The following is an 18949-nucleotide window of genomic DNA, read 5'->3' on the forward strand; positions in this document are numbered from 1 at the left end:
AAGGTTAAAAAAAATGTAGGGGACACCATCCTCAGTCATCTTGCTTTAGATCTAAGACTCTGGCTTTCTTCAATTCTCAGGGCGATCGAATGAAATTCATTCTGGCAGGCGAGACGCCAGGAATTCCACAAGTGTCTGCATCGCCAAAGGATGGACATTTTATCAAATGAACAATACTCTGAAGACTTCAGGCATCTCAGTTTGCAATCTGTCGATTCGGAACTTGGAAAAGGGTGGGTGGTGGGGGCCTGAAAGCTGAGACCCTATATCTGAGAAGAGATAAAACTTCAAAGCCATCCCATGGGAAGGGACTTAATTTTATAGTCAGCCAGGGAACGTAAGAGAGAAGGAAAAGGGGGGTAAAAAACCTCACGAAGAACACATACTCCTAACGTGCTTCCACAGGAAGTGATGCGGGATCACCTTCCCGTGGTGGAGCCGCATTGTATTTTATTGTTTTAAAGCCCTAGTACAGCTGGAGTGTTTGTAAAAGGGATGCTACAAACATGAACCACGATTTCTGTCTGTAACTCCAAGTGTTTGCAGTGCATCAGAACTCTGTGCATTAGAACTCTTGGCTCTGGAAACAATTAGGATGTAAATTTCACCTCTCACCACACCCAAATGAAATATTAATCAAAAAAAACAAGGGAGAATAGCGAGAGCTTGCTTTGGGGAATTCTGCTTCTAATTAGGTCAGAGTCCAGTGTGAGCGCCATCACTGCAGATGAGCAGAGTCAGGCCACCACAAAGGTCACCATTCCCCTGGGATACAAGAGGAAGAAAGCCAGGGAGAGAGTAAAGGATTATTAACAGAGCATCAGCTTTGTGCCAGACACTGTATTTGTTACCTATCGCTAATGACAAATCATCCTGAAATTTAGCAGCTTAATCACATTTATTTTTCACAGTTTCTGAAGGCCAGGCGTGGCTTTGCTGGGTGCCTCCGGCTCAGGGCCCACCACAGTCTGCAATCCAGGTATCAGCAGAGGCTGCCATCATTATAAGGTTCCACTGGGGAAAGAGCTGGTTCCAAGTTCACTGCCATGGCTGCTGGCAGGCCTCTGGTACTCACCGGCTGTCTGCTAGAGACATCAGTTTCTTGCCACATGGCCCTCTTCATAGGACAGCTCATAACACGGCAGGTGGCCTCCATCAGAGCCAGTGAGGGAGAGAGCACAATGGGGTTCCCGAGATGGAGGGCACAATTTTTTGTCACCTAACCTTGGAAATGACATCCCATCACCTTTGCCATATTCTTTTCATTAGAAGCAGATCACTAAGTCTGGCCCCTATTCAAGAAGAGGGGATCACAGAAGGGCACAAACAGCAGAAGGTAGCGATAACTGGGGGCCGCCTTAGAGCCTGCCAACCACGCAGGGCCGGGCTTTTCAGATCTGTTTATTGAAAACAAACAACACACTGAGGAAAGTATTCTTTTCCTAACTGTGCAGACTGTGTAGCTGAGGCCATGGATGCTTGAATAAACTAAGGACAATCTTACAGCTCTGCGTGCAGCAGAGCCAGGATTCAAACTGAAGAACCCATACACTCCCTGTAACATTACACAAAGGGAAGCAGAAAGCTACAAAGGGGATTTTCTTTTACTCACTTCCTTAGCAGTTTCTTCCTCATCATAGAGGAAACCACTTTTTTTAAAGGGCAAGTTAATACCCAGTGTGGCACAATAGTTTCCCACAGATGTGTTTGTTTGATTTGCTGCTGAAATTCTTTTAAGATATTTTGCATGGAGAGGTAAACTGTTATATACAGGATGGATAAACAACAAGGTCCTGCTATATAGCACAGGGAACTATATTCAATATCCTGTGATAAACCATAATAGAAAAGAATACAAAAAAAAAGAATATCCGTGTATAACTGAGTCACTCTGCTGTACAGCAGAGATTCGCACAACACTGTAAATCTACTATATTTCAATTAAAAAATAAATATAAAAAAATTTTTAAGATATTTTGCAGGGGACTCTAATAAATTAAACAGTTAAAAGTTTATGTGCTGTAGGGCAAACAGCAAGTGGGGAGGTGAAGTGGAGTGGGGATGGGACATGTCTCTATCCACTCAACCTCCCTCCAACTCTTAGAGCCCTGAGGATCTGAGAAGTCGGTTTGAAAACATACCAGTACAGTAGAAACTAGAGTAAAATCTACGAGTACAGAGCTTTAGAGTCAGAAAATGATCATGTACCAGCTGAGAGGTGTTAGGCAAATCTCTTCAATCTCAGCCTCCCTTCCCTCACCTGGAACAGTGGGATAATGGTAATGCCTACTCCACACTGTGGGATAAAAATCCCAGAGAGCCCTGGGTATGTGCTAGTTAATGCTACTTAACAAATGCTAGTTTACATGTTCAAACTAAAGCATTAGTAAGTACCAAGATACTATTAGACTTGTCTTCTAGAAAGGGAAAAAAGCAAGCGCCTCAGATGCCAGATAAGATTGATGCTGTGAAACACAGAAGTCATGGAAAGAATATTAAATCCTACACATAAAGAATGAGTGGGATGTTTGCTTTCTAGCCATGAAGGGATAACTGACACCAGATTTTGCTTCTATTGTAAATAACTAGAAAACTGGATAGGACACATTAAATAACTGATTTCAGATGTGGGTGACAGGCAGTACATGACTGCTAGGCTTGAGGGAAGGGAAACAAGTGAGGTGAGGCCCATGGTGGCCCCGACTATCTTCTGCCTGGGTGATGCATTAGGGCACAGGGTAGAGGCATGGGACCGGGAGAGGGAATTGAAGGAGAACATGATACCTCACTGGGGTGAGACGACAAAGAGTTGAAGGTGACTGAGATCGCTGGAAGTTTTAGGTCAGGTACTGGACAGAAGTTATAGAAGGAGAGAAACTCCAAAAACTTGCATAAGAGTCCTCTTGAGTCTTTGGCCAAATACTAAGCTCTGAATGCACAGGGCAAGACCCCAGGAGGCCAAGTAATGAACTACTAACCGGAGAAAAGAACTTCTGAAAAACTCTGAGCTGACCGCCCCCCAAAGTCACACAGGACCAAGAGTTCCAACCAGTGAGGGTGGAGAGACTTTGTTCAACTCCATGGGCATTCAGTAGACAGACTAAAAGGGCCACACTTTAGAAATATGGTCAGTCTAGCCCTAGACCCACCTAAGGCTTTTTTTTAAAGCCTTGAGTGAGTTAAGAGCTCCTCAAGTCAATTCACTTTCTGCTGGAAAAACATACCACTGTGAAACAGACGTCAAAATCCAGACATCCAAGAACTTAGCATCCCTAAAGTAGAGCATACAATAAAAAAAAATCTAGACATGCAAAGAAGCAGAAAATGAGACGCACAGAAGAAAAATCAGTCAACAGAAACAAAGTCAAAAAAGACAGAGAGGATAGAATTAGCAGGGAAAAAATTTTTAAGTAGCTCTTAAATTCAAGGACTTAAAGAAAACCAGAATATAAGAACAAATACAAAATCTCAGTTGAGTAATGAAAGCTATTTAAAACAAACAAACAAAAAAACCACACTACACACCTATTAGGATGACTAAAATCCAAAACACTGACAATAAGAAATGCTGATGAGGATGTGGAGCAGCAGGAACTCTCACTTGTTGCTGGTGGGAATGCAGAATAGTACGGCCACTTTGGAAAACAGTTGGGTGGCTTTTTTACAAAGCTAAACATAGGCTTTCCATATGATCCAGCTATCATTTTCTTTGGTATTTACCCAAGTGAGTTGAAAACTTATGTCTAAACCAAAACCTGTACATGAATGTTTATAGAAGCTTTATTCATAATTGCCAAAGCCTGGAAGCAACCAAGATGTCCTTCAATAGATGGACGAATAACCAAACAGCATACAATGGAATATCATTCAGCAGTAAGAATAAAATCAGCTATCAAGCCACAAAATAACATGGAGAAATGTTAAATGCACATTGCTAAGTGAAAGAAACTAGTCTGAAAAGGCTACATATTATGATTCCAACTATATTACATTCTGGAAGAGGTAAAACTATGGAGACAGTGGTTGGCAGGGGTTTGGAGGAAGATCTGAAGGAAGGGATAATAGGTGGGGCACAAGGGATTTTAGGGTGGTGAAACTATTCTGTATGATACCATAATGGTAGATGCATGCCATTCTGCATTCATCAAAACCTATAGGACCTGGCAACACAAAGAATGAACCCTAATGTAAACTGTGAACTTAGTTAATAATAATGTGTCAATACTGATTTATCAATTGTAACAATGTTACACTAATGCAAGGTGTTAATAGAGGAAACTTTGTACTTGGGGGTGGGGGGTAGTATATGAGAACTCTGTATTTTCTGCATAATTTTTCTATAAACCTAAAACTGCTCTAAAAAATAAAACATTATTTTTTTTAAAAAAATGCAAATTCTAAAACTGAAAAATACAGTATCTGAAATTGTTTAAATCCACTGAATGAAGTAAGTAGCAGATCATAACCCTGCAGAAGCAGAGATCAGTAAACTTATACATGAAGCAATACAAAGTATCTGAAATGAAGTACAAAGAGATGAAAAGGCTAAATAAGAGAACAGAGTCTCAACCTGGAGACCATATAAAGTAGTGTAATACACTTGAAGTTAGAGTCCCAAAGGAGAGGAGAGAGATTGGGGTAGAGAAAATATTTGAAGAACTAGCAGCTGGAAATTTTCCAAATATGATGACAAAAATTAACTCATAGATTGAAGAAGGTCAACCCCCAAGAATTATAAGCAAAGAAAAAAAAAACACTAAGACTTATGATAATCAAATTGTGATAAACCAAAGATAAAATTCTTAAAAGCAGCCATAGAAGAGACACATAACATACAGGAGAAAAAATAATAGTTTCCACTGACTTTTCACCAGAAATAATGCAACAGAGAAAATAGAACAATGTCTTTAAGGGGCTGAAATAAAAACATTGTCAATGAAAATTCTATATCCAGAGCAAAATACCCTTAAAAATTACGGTAAAATAAAAAATTATAAAATAGAAAAAACTGGAAAAATCCATAGCTAGAAAATCTATATACTATGAGAAATGTGGAAGGGAGTTATTCAGGAAGAAGGAAAATGATACCAAATGGAAATTTATATTTACACAAAGAAATGAAGAGCACCACAAATAGAAAATATTAAATATTTTTCCTCTCATTTCTTGATTTTTTAAAAAGATTATTTAAATCAAAATAGTAACAATGTATTTTGGGTTTATAAGGTGTAGAAGTAAAATGTGAGACTACAATAGCACAAAATAATGAGAAAATAGCATTATACTGCTGTATGGTTCTTACATTAAATGTGAGGTAGTAAAATATTAAAAGTATACTGTTATAAGTTAAGGGTGTATATTGTAAAACCCAGAGTAACCACTAAAAATACAGGACACAGAGTTATAGCTACTAAGCCAATCAAGGAGATATAATTACTAGAATATGTTCAATTAACCCACAAGGAAGCAAGAAAATTAAAAATATGATAAATATAAACCCAAACACATAATTTAATTAAATGTAAAAGAACTAAACACTCCAGCTAAAAGACAACACTCATTAGATTGGATTTTTTTTAAATATCAGGCACTAACTATATCATGTATAGAAGTGTTCAAACAGGTTAGAAGTCAAAAGATGAAGACACACTGATTAAAAGCTGGAATAACTATACTAATATTAGATAATATAGATTTCAAGGTAAGTATTACCAGATATAAAGAGAAACATTTAATAAGGGCAAATATGTCAATTCATGAAGAAGATATAACAATCATAATTGTCTGTAACTGAAGCAAAAATTGACAGAATGGGAGAAATGATAAATTTACAATTAGAGTTGCAGACTTCAATGCAGTTGACCCTTGAACAACATGGGGGTTAATCCAAGGATAACTTATAGTTGGCCCTCCATTTCCTAGGTTCCTCTGCATCCGTGGATTCAGTCAACCATGTACCATGTAGTACTGTAGTATTTATTATTATACTATTGAAAAATATCTGTGTACCAGTGGTAGTTCAAACCTGTCAACTGTACTTAGTTCTGGATAGACAAAGTACCTTAGCCCATTTGGGCTGCTAGAACAGAATACCATAAACTGGGTGACTTATAAACAACAGAAATTTCTTACAGTTCTAGAGGCTGGGAAGTTCAAGATGAAGGCACCAACGGATTTGGTGTCTGGTGAGGACTCATTTCCTGGTTCATCGTCATCTGTCTTCTTGCCATGTCTTCACATGGTGGCAGGGGCAAGGGAGTCTCTGAGGTCTCTTTTATAAGGGCACTAATCTCATTCATGAGGGCTCCATCCTCATGAGCTAATTACCTATCAAAGGCCCCACCTCCTAAGACCATCGTACTGAGATAATTTCAACATATGAATTTGGGGGGACACAAACATTCAGTCTATAGCAAGAAGAAAAAAAAAAATCAAGACTATACAAAATGTGAACAACACTACAATCAACTCTCAATTCAATCTAGCCAAGCGCACATGGAATATTCACCAAAATAGACCCTATTGTGGGCCAAAAACAAGTCTCAAACTAAAACAATTCAAAGCCTACAGGTGTTTTCGGACAAAATGAAGTTGAGTTAGAAAAATAACAAGATTCCAGGAAAATCCACAATGGGAAATTAAGCATTAACACTAAAGAACCCATAATCAAAGGTGAAATTGTAAAGGGATTAGAGACAATATAAACTAGAAAAAAAAAAACACAATGTACCAAAATTGTGGGGCAGCGAACACAGGGCGAGAAGTAAACTTACAGGTCTAAAGATAGGAGAAGAGAAAAAAAACAGTACCAAGCGGCAACCTAAAAAGAGAAATGAGGAAAAAACTCAAAGAGGCAGAAGAAAAAATAAATAAAGAAGGGCAAATGAAGAAAAGGAAAAAATCAAAACGGTCAGGAAAAATGGCAACAAGTGGGGGTTCTTTGAGAAATTTAAAAAATTGATAAAACGCCAGCTAGACTGGAAATAGAGTGAACACAAAAAAAATACCAGGAATGAAAGAGAACATATCTCTACAGATTCCACATACATTAAAATGATAATGACAAAACATTATTAACTTCATTCTCATAATTTGAAAACTCAGGCTAACTGGATAAATTCCTTGGAACACACAAATTACCAATATTGACTCAAGAAGCAGAAAATCTAAATCACCATATATCTATTAAAGAAAGTGAATTTGTAATTAAATATCTTCCCACAAAGAAAACTCCAGATCTAGATGGCTGTCCTGGTGGTTTTATCAGACATTTAAGGAAGATATAATGCCAATCCTAAACAACCACTTTATAAACCTGGAGGAGGGGAACACAATTTCAGCCTCACTGTAAGAGACTAGCATAAACCTAATGTCACAACCAGATAAAAACATCCAAGAAAAAAAAACTGCAGGCTAAAATGCCTCATGAACATTTTATGAAAAATCCTTAACACAATATTAGCAAATCAAACCGCACAAAATATTACAAAATACAACACAACGTGACCAAGTGAGATTTATCACAGGAATGCAAGGTTGGTTAACATTCAAATACCAACTAATATAATTTGTCACATTAATAGAATAAGGTGGGTGGGGGAGAGGTATAATAATCTCAACAGGTGCTGAAAAATCTTTTGACAATTTAGAGAAGAAAAAAACCTCTCAAACTAGAAACAGAGGAAATCTACTTAAACCTAATATTATCTATGAGAAGCTTACAATTAACATTATATTAAATGCTTTCTCACTTAGATCAGGAAAAAGGCTGGAATGTCCACTCTCACCAATTCTAGTACAGTGTTGCATAGAGGTTCTAGGCAGTATAGTAAGAAAAAGAAATGAAAGGCATATAAAAGGAATTTAAAGTGAAGCTACTTTTATTTGCAGACTACACAGCAGTGTACATAGAAAATCCTAAGGAATCCAAAACAAAAACTTATAGAACTAAGTGAATTTATCAGTGTCACAGGATACATAGACCTAAACATAAAAGCAAAAACTATAAGATGTCTAGAGGAAAAGGAGGAACATATTTTTGTGAACTTGGGCTAGATAAACTTTTGTAGATAGGATACAGAATTCAGTAACCATTAGAAAACTGAGAAGTTGAACTTTATCAAAATGCTATTTTAAAAAAGATTTTTGCTTATCAAAAACACATTTTTAAATGATTAAGCAGGCTGTAAACTGAAAATATTCATAAAATCTGACAAAGGGTATATAGAGATATATGTTATCTATCTCTATCTCTGTATCTTCTACAATAAAAAACAACCCACGCAATAAATATGGCAGTTTCTTAAAGTATTAAACATATATTTAGTCCACAGCCAGCAATTTCATTCTAAGGTATTTACCTAGAAAAATGAAAACACCTATCCACAAAAAGTCTTTTACAAAACTTAATCATAGGGCTTCCCTGGTGGCGCAGTGGTTGAGAATCTGCCTGCCAATGCAGGGGACACGGGTTCGAGCCCTGGTCTGGGAAGATCCCACATGCCGCGGAGCAACTAGGCCCGTGAGCCACAATTACTGAGCCTGCGCGTCTGGAGCCTGTGCTCCGCAACAAGAGAGGCCGCGATAATGAGAGGCCCGTGCACGGCGATGAAGAGTGGCCCCCACTTGCCGCAAATAGAGAAAGCCCTCGCACAGAAACGAAGACCCAACACAGCCATAAATAAAAATAAATAAATAAATAAGTAAATATGCTTGTACTTTAAAAAAAAAAAAAACTTAATCATAGCAGCTTTATTCACAATAGGCAAAAACTGGTAGCAGCCCAGGTGTTCATCAAGAGGTGAAAGAATGAACAAATTGTGTTGTATTCATTCAGTGGAATAATACTCAGCAATAAAAATGAACAAACCACTGATAGACAAAGCAAAAGTATTATGCTGAGAGAGAAGTCTTCACACAAACATACACATTGCTTGATTTCCTTTCCAAGAAGTTCTAGAAAAGGCAAAACATGATAGAAATCAGGACAGTAGGATTTCTGAGAACTCAGAATGAAAAGAGGCCACAATGGAGCTTTCTGGGGTTATCGAAATGTATTGATAAAAGTGTGGCTTACATGGGTATATATGTTTGTAAGACCTGTGCATTTCAATGTATTTAAACCTTAATTTTACAAAATCTTAACTTTTATTTTTAGAATTGGATGATTTTAAAAACATCTTGAGAACGTAGAAAAGCTAAACAATCTTGAAAAAGAGTAAGATAAGGACTTACACTCACAGATTTCAAGACTTATTATGAAGCCATGGTAATCAAGACACTGTGGTGTTGGTAATGGAAGACACAGAAATCAGTGGAACAGTGTCCAGAAAGATCCATGCTTATATAACCAACTGATTTGGGGTCAAGGAACCTAAGCAATTCAATGAGGGAAAACACAGGTTTTTTTCAATAAACAATACTGCAACAAACCGCTTGGGGCAAATCTATAAGGGGTAAAAATTAACTGTAACTCTTGCCTTACACCATACACAAAAGTTAATTCAACATGGATCATACGTATCAGTATAAAAGCTTAGAACAATAAAACTGCCAAAAGAAACCAAATGAGAATATCTTTGCAACTTTGAAGTAGACATGGATTTCTCAGACAGGAATGAAAAAGCATTCATCATAAGGGGAAAATCTGATACACTAGATTTTCTCAAAATTTTAAAAATTTATGAAAAGACATTATTACGCTAGGCACAGATCAGGTGAAAATTCACAAATATATTCACAAAACATGTATCTGACAAGCCTCTGGATCTAAAATATACAAAGAACTTCTCAAACCTCAATCATAAAAAGACAACCCAATTTTTGAAATGAGTAAAAAGTCTAGAACAGGCAATTCACTAAAGAATACACATGAGGGACTTCCCTGGTGGTCTAGTGGTTAAGACTCCGTGCTCCCAATGCAGGGGGCACGGGTTTGATCCCACATGTCACGTGGTCAAAAAAAAAAAAATCTGTTATAAAAATACACATGAGTGTCCGATAAGCACATGGAGAAAAGGCTCAACAGCATCAGTCATCAAGGAAATGCAAATTAAAACAAAGATGATATACAATTATGCACACACTATAATGGCTGACATTTAAAAACTGGCAACATCAAATTCCGGTAAGGATGTGGAGCTACAGGACTCTGGTACAATAACATCAGGAAGGCAAAATGGCCACTTCGGAAATCCGTCTAGCAGTTCCCCATAAAGTTAAGCATTCACCTGCCCTAGGACCCAGAAATTCCACTTCTACCTACAGGCGTACCTCAGTGATATTGCGGGTCCAGTTCCAGACCACCACCATAAAGCCCGTATCTCAGTAGAGCAAGTCATACAAATTTTTGGTTTCCCGGCGCAGGTAAGGCAGTGCACTCAGTGGTCCACGGATCTGTCTCTTGCTTCAACAATGTTTGGACAGAAGAGACCCAGGGACACCCTCCTCCTCCAACTTCCGACCACCCTCCAACCTTTTTTCCAGTAGTCACCTTCAGAACCAACCTCTACAGCTATTCTCAGCCTCCGGGACCAGCCAACACCATTTTTTGAGCTTAGCTCCTAATTGCCCGTCAACCATGAGCTCCCAGATTCATCAGAATTATTTCACCCAGGCGGAGGCTGCCATCCTGGTCTATGTGCATCTGCGGCCTCCCGCACCTACCTCTCTCTGGGCTTCTATTTCGAACGCGACAGTGCGGCTCTGGAAGCGTGGGCCACTTTGTCCGCGAACTGGCCGAGGAGAAGCTGGAGTGCTCTGAGCGTCTCTTTTTTTTTTTTCTGAGCGTCTCTTGAAGATGCAAAACCAGCGCAGCAGCCGTGCCCTCTTCCAGGACTGCAAAAGCCATCCCAGGATGAGTGGGGTAAAACCCAGGACGCTATGGAAGCCGCCATGGTCCTGGAGAAGAACCTGAACCAGGCCCTTTTGGATCTGCGTGCCCTGGGTTCTGCCCGCGCAGACCCCCAGCTCCGCGACTTCCGGGAGAGCCGCTTCCTGGATGAGCAGGTGAAACTCATCAAGAAGATGAGTGACCACATGACCAACCTCCGCGGGCTGCCTGGTCCCTAGGCTGGGCTGCGCCAGTATCTCTTCCCAAAGGCTCACCCTCGAGCACGACCAGGAGCCTCCAGAGCCCAGCAGCCTTTGAGGAGCCCCTCTGGCATCCCCCTGGTGAAGGCTTCTGCCTGAAGTCTTTCTCTGCAGCCACTAGGCAGCTTTTCAACCACCCTGGAGCCCTCTCCCAAGCGGTGGACCAAACGTAAACAATAAAGTTTTTTGCAGTAGCCAAAAAAAAGTTACGTTTATACTATACTGTGGTCTATTAAGTATGCAATACCACTATGTCTAAAAAAACAAGGTACATACCTTAGTTTTAAAATACTTCACTGCTAAAAAATGCTAATCATCATCTGAGCCTTCAGTGAGGCATAATCTTTTTGCAACAGTAACATCAAAGATCACTGATCACAGAGTGCAATAGCAAATATAATAATAATGAAAAAGCTTAAAATGTTGCAATAATTTCGAAAATGTGACACAGAGACATGAAGTGAGCAGATGCTATTGGGAAAATGGCGCAAACAGACTTGCTTGCTGCAGGGCTGCCACAAACCTTCTATTGGTAAAAAACCCAGTGCCTGCGAAGCACAATAGAGCTGAGTGCAATAAAATGAAGTCTGCCTGTATTTACTCAAGAGAAATGACAATGTGCACAATAAGAGCTGAATAAGAATATCCATATCAGCTTTGTTCATAATAGCCAAAAACTAGAAATGACCCAAATGTCCTTCAACAGGTGAGGGGATAAAAAACGGAGTTATAATCATACAACAGAAGTTACCCAGCAATAAAGAGGAATGAATTACTGATACATGCAACAACACAAATGAGCCTCAAAGACATGATGCTGAAAAAAGCCAGCTACAAAAGAATACATCCTGCACAATCTGATTTATATGGAGTTCTAGAACAGGCAAAATTAATCTGTTGAAAGAAATCAGAGCAATGTTTTCCTGAGAGTCAGGAGGAAGTGGGTGGGGGAAGGATGGTCTGGAAGGAGCAGGTAGAATGTTTTGGGGGCGATGGAAATGTTCTGTGTCTTGACAGAGATGTGGGTTGCGTGGCAACATGCATTTGCAAAAACTCATTAAACTGTAATCTTAAGATCTGTGCATTTCACTGCCTATTAATTATATGTCAATTAAACAAGTAAGGAGCTAACATTTTTTAAAGAAGAAGATACGGGGGAAAAAAAGCATATACAAGAGCCTGAGAAAATATGAGGGTGCAGTTAAGCAGTGATTAATAATGGGTGGGCATCAATGAAAGGTACCATATCATGGTGAAATATTTGTTTTCTGTAAAAATTTGGTTTTTGCTAATGATTCATTTTTCAATGTTATCTATGATTGCTTTAAGTAATTTCTCCTTCCCTTTTTTTAGGCATGCTTACTTTGAAAAATATGTTAATTTTCTAGTAAGTTTGCAACACTTTCTTAAACATGTACAGTTGGTCAGCCAAGTCATAAGTCCACAGTCTGTCTTTACCACCTACCAAGTAGGCACAGTCACCCACCTGAGGCCCAGGTGGCCAAGGATAGACAGGAGAGCCCCTGAATGCTGAGCTGGCAGCTGTAATAGGACGCAATAAACACGACCACAGCACAGATCGTTCTCTGATTCACCCTGAGTTCTTTAGCTCAACAAATCGGGCCTTTTCTATGCTTTGGGCTCTAGTTTTCCTGAAACCATTTTCAGATGCTTTAAATATGGCAGTGTATCAAGAGGCAATGAAATAAACTTACATCAACTTAATTGGTGGATGGCAAATTAAGCTAACTGTAGAAGATGCATTCAAAAAACAATAACCAGAATGTTAGTTTGATTGTAGGGAGTTGAACACATTTTTCTCAGTGGTGTGAGGGGTGGTCTCATCTCTCCCCCATGTCTTCTTCCATGGGCCTGGAAATTATCAAAGCAGGATCACAAAACGAGCAGTTGCTGAGGTGGCTCGAATCAGAGATGAGATGGACCATTTTTGCATAGTAACTCCCAAGAAACTTACCATGGAGAGGCCCATATCACAAGGGGGAGACACTGGCTGGTCTCTAAGATGCTCCATTAGTGGTATTTGACTCTCCACCCCTCACCACTCTCTTATTCAAAGTGAAGCCAAATGGTTGAATGTCATCGGTGATTAAAAGTGGTTGGGTCCTAGAGTAACAAGCGTGAGCATTAAAGGGCTTAACCTCTTGTAGCAACTATGCAAGAGGTGGACTCCAAGAGTTCACCTTCAACCACCCACAGCTGTTGGAGAGCAAGTTAAATAGAGCGAGTGAGTCACACCTGAATCCTTCCCTCCCCCATCAAGTTGAAGCACGTAGACCCCCGCACTACCCAAAGCGTGGCCATGAGCCAGCAGCCTCAGCGTTACCTGGGAGCTTGTTAGAAATACAGGATATTGGGCCACACCCCAGACCTACAGAGTCTGCATTACTACAAAATCCCCATGTGATTCATGTGCACATTGAAATTTGAGAAATGCTGGTGGGAGTTCATCTGTTTATATTTAACAAACACATATATAGCATTTATTATGTGCCAGGCACTGTTCTACATGTGTTAGAAATATTAACAGATTTAATCCTCACAGCAACCTTCTGATTGTAGGTACTACTGTCATCTCCATTTCAAGGAAGAGGAATATGGGGCACAGAGAAGTTAAGCGACTTGCCCAAGGTCACACAGGTAGTAAGTGGCAGAGCTGGGATTTAAACCCTAAAGCCTAGCTTCGGTGTCCGTGCTCTTAATCATTGCATTGTGTAGTTGAAATGATTCCAAGGAGAAATACAGGATTTTTTTTTACATTTTTCTGGGATCCATTTGTATCTCTACTTTTGTATTTGTATGTCTATAGTTAATTGTACTGTGATTTGATTGTGGACTTTTAACACACCAGTTTTTCCACCCTAAAGGGTGCAAGATTGGGGTACACTTATTTTAGGTGCTCTCCCCAAAAGAATATATTTCTCCTATATTCTGTGAAATGGCACTGCTTGCCTAGTTTTCCCATTGAGGGTTAGAGAACTTGGACACATATTCAGCTAAGCTTATCCATCTTTACAAACCTGGAGGGATTCCTTTACTAATAACATAATGACAGGAAATGACTGAATCCACAATATGGAAAGCATTAAAAGAGTTTAGTATCTGATTTATGTTAACAAATATGCATCAGACAAACTACAACTAATAGCCAACATCACTGCTGTACATTTCTAGTACCAATTCCCCCCACCAAAGAATTAGTGGAACCCTCAGGTACATGTAGCTCAGGGAAATTAATCTGAAACAATATCAAAATTGTCCATGTCTCACATACAAAGGAATAGACTATAGACCGATTACTTCCTGTAAGAAGATCTGTCTGTTAATCTCAATAAAGGGAATTGCTAAACCTTTTAGTGTGGGATCTGCAAAATGCACACAATATCTTCCTGGATTGAATTGTGATCCTCTGCAGTGGTGGATCTTACGTGCAGATCTTAAGGTTTTGGCACCTTGAACACAACTCTTAGGCTGTGTGCTACATGAAAACTCTCCCTTGTTATATGGGAAAGCTATTCATGCTAGACTTCCTTCCTGCGTTACTTTGTGAAATGTCCCCCGGGTATTACCACTGTTAGCACTCCAGGTTCCCTTACGTTTGGGCAAAAGGCTCAAAGAGTATTTTTGATTGACTAGATTATTCCCTGAAGAACCTACTTGTTCTTGCCTGAGAACAAAGTTATGACCACAACCAATGGCCTCACTCCAAGTATACTTTCATCCTCATCATCATTTATATTGATGGCTCCTAAAAGTCTCCGAAAGACACTTTCTGAGAGGCAGCCTGGTGTAAGGCAGTAATTTAAAACTTTGCCTGCATATTAGAATGGCCTGGAGCACTTTTCAAAAATACCAATGTCTAGACCCCACCCTAAGTTTCTGATTTAACTGGTCAGGGTGAAGCCTGAACTTTGAATTCCCACCACCACGGTCACTGTTAGGATTAAATGGGATACCGAAAATGAGACACCAAACGCAGTGATTGGCACAGCTATTTACTTGAAAATGCCAATTGTCCTCTGCCACCCGTGCCCTCCCAGTTTCTGCCGAGACAAAGGGAATCCCTAAAATATGGTTCTACTTCAGGGGTAGCCGAGCATATTGGAACAACTCATTATAGGAGAAAATGAGAGTGGGGGGCGGTGGGGTGGGGGGGGGGTAGCCAGCCACTGACAGGGGACCGAGACACAGAAAGATTTTTTTTTAATAAATGTATTTATTTATTTATTTTTGGCTGCATTGGGTCCTTGCTGCTGTATGCGGGCTTTCTCTAGTTGTGGTGAGCGGGGGCTACTCTTCGTTGCAGTGCGCGGGCTTCTCATTGCGGTGGCTTCTCTTGTTTCGGAGCACAGGCTCTAGGCGTGCAAGCTTCAGTAGTTGTGGCATGCAGGCTCAGTAGTTGTGGCTCGCGGGCTCAGTAGTTGTGGCGCACGGGCTTAGTTGCTCCGTGACATGTGGGATCTTCCTGGACCCGTGTCCCCTGCATTGGCAGGCGGATTCTTAACCACTGAGCCACCAGGGAAGCCCCAAAGATTTTGTTTAATGCAGGGCAAGAGGTCAGGAGAATGAAGCAAGAAAAAGCCAGAATTTAGTAAAATCTGATCACCTGGAAATTTTTAAAGGGGTCATTGCCAACACTTGTGCGGCTGCATGGAATACATTTTACTCAGAAAAATTTAGGGGTGGAGGAGGCTCCATTTAGCTTATAATCTATATTTAAACAGAAAGTTCAAAGCTGAAGTTGGGGGCGAGAAAGAGGAGCTAATGGAAGTTAGGGAATCTTCTTGGGAGGAAACAGCTCCTCTCAAGTCTTAGACATGTCCTGCCTCTCTATATACATCCCTCAGGGAAGAAGAATATAGAGAGAGAAACAACTAACACATGACAAGCAACTTCATCACTTTAAATACTTTCAACAATAAAAACTGTTAGGGAAATATTCATGCATTTGGCCAACATACATTTATTGAGCACCTACTATGTGTCAATCTTGTGCTAAGAATAGTCTGATTTCATAAATGATGAACTAAACTAAGTAACTTGTCTAAGAAGAGGAAATCACAAAACTGGGGGCTCAATTTGAGGTCTGACCCCAAATAACATGTAGAGGTGATTAGGTCCCCAGCCTTCGCTGGGAAATTTAGATGTGATATCCCTGGTTTGCAGCTCTTATGTCTGTTACTCCCTTCCTCTCCACCAACCAGCAAGTTTCCTGCTGTCTCACTTCGTATTTTACTTCAAGGATCAGCTAGTACATCCCCCTTTTTCTACAGGCCCTTCCTGACTCCACACGAGTTGACTCTCCATTTGTAGACCTCTGGCAGCTTGTGAGTGCCTGTGTCATGGCAAAATTATGCTGCATTATGATTAATCACTTGTCTGTCTTCTCCACTGGACCATGAGATCCTCAAAGACAGGGATTACTCAAGATCCCTATTTCTTTTCCTAGGGCCTAGCATAATGCCTGACGAAGAATAGGAAAGGAAGGGAGAGTGGAAGGAAGGAAGGAATTCAGTGAAGTCTTTCTAGAAGAGGTGAGCAACTGAGCTGGATATAGATTCGAATCAACCTGGGAGGGACTGAATGTTGCTGGAGGACAGGTTCAAGGAAAATCACAAGGGAAGGAATGTGGTGCCGTGTGGAGAGCACATCGGGACTACTATCCTCCACGGACGCAGGGTTTCAGGCCGAGTGGCAAAGCTAAGAATGTAAGGTCCGAGGATGTCTTGCAGGACTGACAAACACTCAGCCATCAGCCATGGGACGGGTATGAACTGAGCACCTACTATGAGCCAGGGGTTCTGCCCAGCAGAGTGAGAGAGACCAGCACAGGCCCTGCTGTCACAGAGCTCAGGGTCCCACAGGCTAAACCTGTTCTGAGAGAAGAAAAAGGAGTCAATCAAGGTCCTCACCCAGGCAGTGATGTAATTTAAGTGGAGCCTGAGGGCCATTTATCTTGTTCAGAGTGAAGCATGATCTGAGAGGAGGAAGGGGAGGGGGAGGGAGAGAAGAGGGAGAGAAGATGGGAAGAAAATGATGAGAAGCTCCAAATTAGACTCTTAACTCTGTGGGGGCAAAGTTGGATTCTGTATGGCCCAGTTTCATGTGTTTTGTGTATTCCAGCACCCAGGACAGTACCTGGCCATGACAGGTGCTCAAGAAATATTCGTGGAGTGAATGGGATGGGATGGGATGGGGTGGAATTTTACTGAATTGAAGCGAATTAAGGGAGAGCAGTAGAGGAGCCCTTAACTGGTTGTCATGGTCCCTGGTGTCCAGTCTTTCCTGGCTCTGCCACTGACTAGCGAAGTCATCAGGCACTTTGATAGCTTCCCTGTTGTTTGTTGCCTCATCTGTGGGAGGTACAGGGGATTTCAATTTGTACCCTAGTTTTCCATAGAACTTGACTATTTCATATGGTCAAATTAAAGCCTGCAGAGCCAGCTAATTTGCGACAATGCTAAGTTAAATAAATATAAACAAGTCTCTTGACCATGGGACATCTCAGAGCCTTGAACATGCCTGGGTGAATTGGGAAGCCCCGAGAGGAAGATAACATATGCTGTGGTTCCCAATTCTTTTGACTACAGAACCCCAACCTTCATTTTTTGTTTTTCATTTTCAATCTTACAGAACCTCTCCAGCCCTAATGGCGTCATCCAATGATGTCATCTAATGATGTCATCCAAGTTCACCAAGACAGGGATGGCCATGTGGATTTGGGGATTAGTGAACAGCCACATTTAGCTGATGCAGTGAGTCTAGGTAGGAGGAGAGGAATCTCTTGTCTGTGGGATGGGGAAAGGGTGGTTGCAGGAGACCTGAAGGTCCAGTGAAGAAGTCCTTGATTTCCATGCGGGCTGAGACTTGGAATCTCACTCAAGAAAAGCAAGCCATCCTCTGTGTAAGGCATTGATATTCTGGCGTGGTTTTTAATTTCCCGTCCCTGGGATTAGCTATGTCAGGGAGGAATCCTTTGGCCGCCTTCTCTCAATACATCCCAGAGCTTTTATTTTGTTACCAATTTCCCTACATTGTATGCTTTCTTTGAGAATCATAACCGTGTGAATATTTGACAATTAAATGGTACGAACATACTGAAATATACAGTTTTCCCCAGAGTTGCATTTCATACTATAATCCGAGGTGATCTCGGTTGCCAGAAACACTCACGCCGTTAATGGATTTGGAGGGAAGATGCTAGTAATGAGACTTTCAAATGCGAATTGTTTTGCTTTCAAATACAGGGTGAAATCCAATGAAATATTACCTTCGACACGCTGGTGCAGTAAGTCCAGCTGATCAAATGAATGCTCGGTGTGTGCTTCGTGTAGGCCTTTTCTATTGCAAACAAGAGCTAGAAGGGGATCAGTCTTATTTTTTCCTGGTAAGATGGATCCTTGATCCCAAAAGTTGTCTTCTGTATTTGAGGGCACACACTTGGCCTCTTCACATCTACAATCTTGAGAGGTTTATTTATTTCACTCACTCATTCAATAAAAATTGACGGGGAACCTACTACGTGCCAGGCAGCTTTGTACACTGAGCGGTACAGCAGTGAACAGTATTTTACAATATTTACAGATGTTTCTGTCATCACACGGCCTACAACCTGGTGAGACACATACACACAATAGACAAGTAAACACAAACATTTAAATGCCAGGTGCCAGTAACAGCCCTGGAGAAAAATAAGCAAGGTGAGGGATAGAGTATGATGGGGCGGCTCCTGTGTTAGCTAGGGTGCCAGGGGCTGCCCTTCCGCGGAGGTGACTACGGAGCAGAGACCCTGGAGAGAAGAGGAAACTGGAGGCCCACGGCTGCTCCAGACCCCAGAACT

At 40.7% G+C, this 18949-nt stretch overlaps 1 protein-coding gene across 1 annotated transcript in view; it reads left to right on the top strand.

The window, feature by feature from the left end:
* The window catches only part of LOC118884619 (tubby-related protein 3-like), a 55753-nt gene extending 44683 nt beyond the window's left edge, over window positions 1-11070 (top strand). Inside the window, 1 exon segment of the mRNA XM_036832327.1 lies at window positions 10835-11070. Coding sequence (XP_036688222.1) covers window positions 10835-11070 — 236 coding nt within the window.
* Window positions 11071-18949: the final 7879 nt, after the last annotated feature.

Source organism: Balaenoptera musculus, chromosome 19 (genome assembly GCF_009873245.2).
Source record: "Balaenoptera musculus isolate JJ_BM4_2016_0621 chromosome 19, mBalMus1.pri.v3, whole genome shotgun sequence".
Lineage (NCBI taxonomy): Eukaryota > Metazoa > Chordata > Mammalia > Artiodactyla > Balaenopteridae > Balaenoptera > Balaenoptera musculus.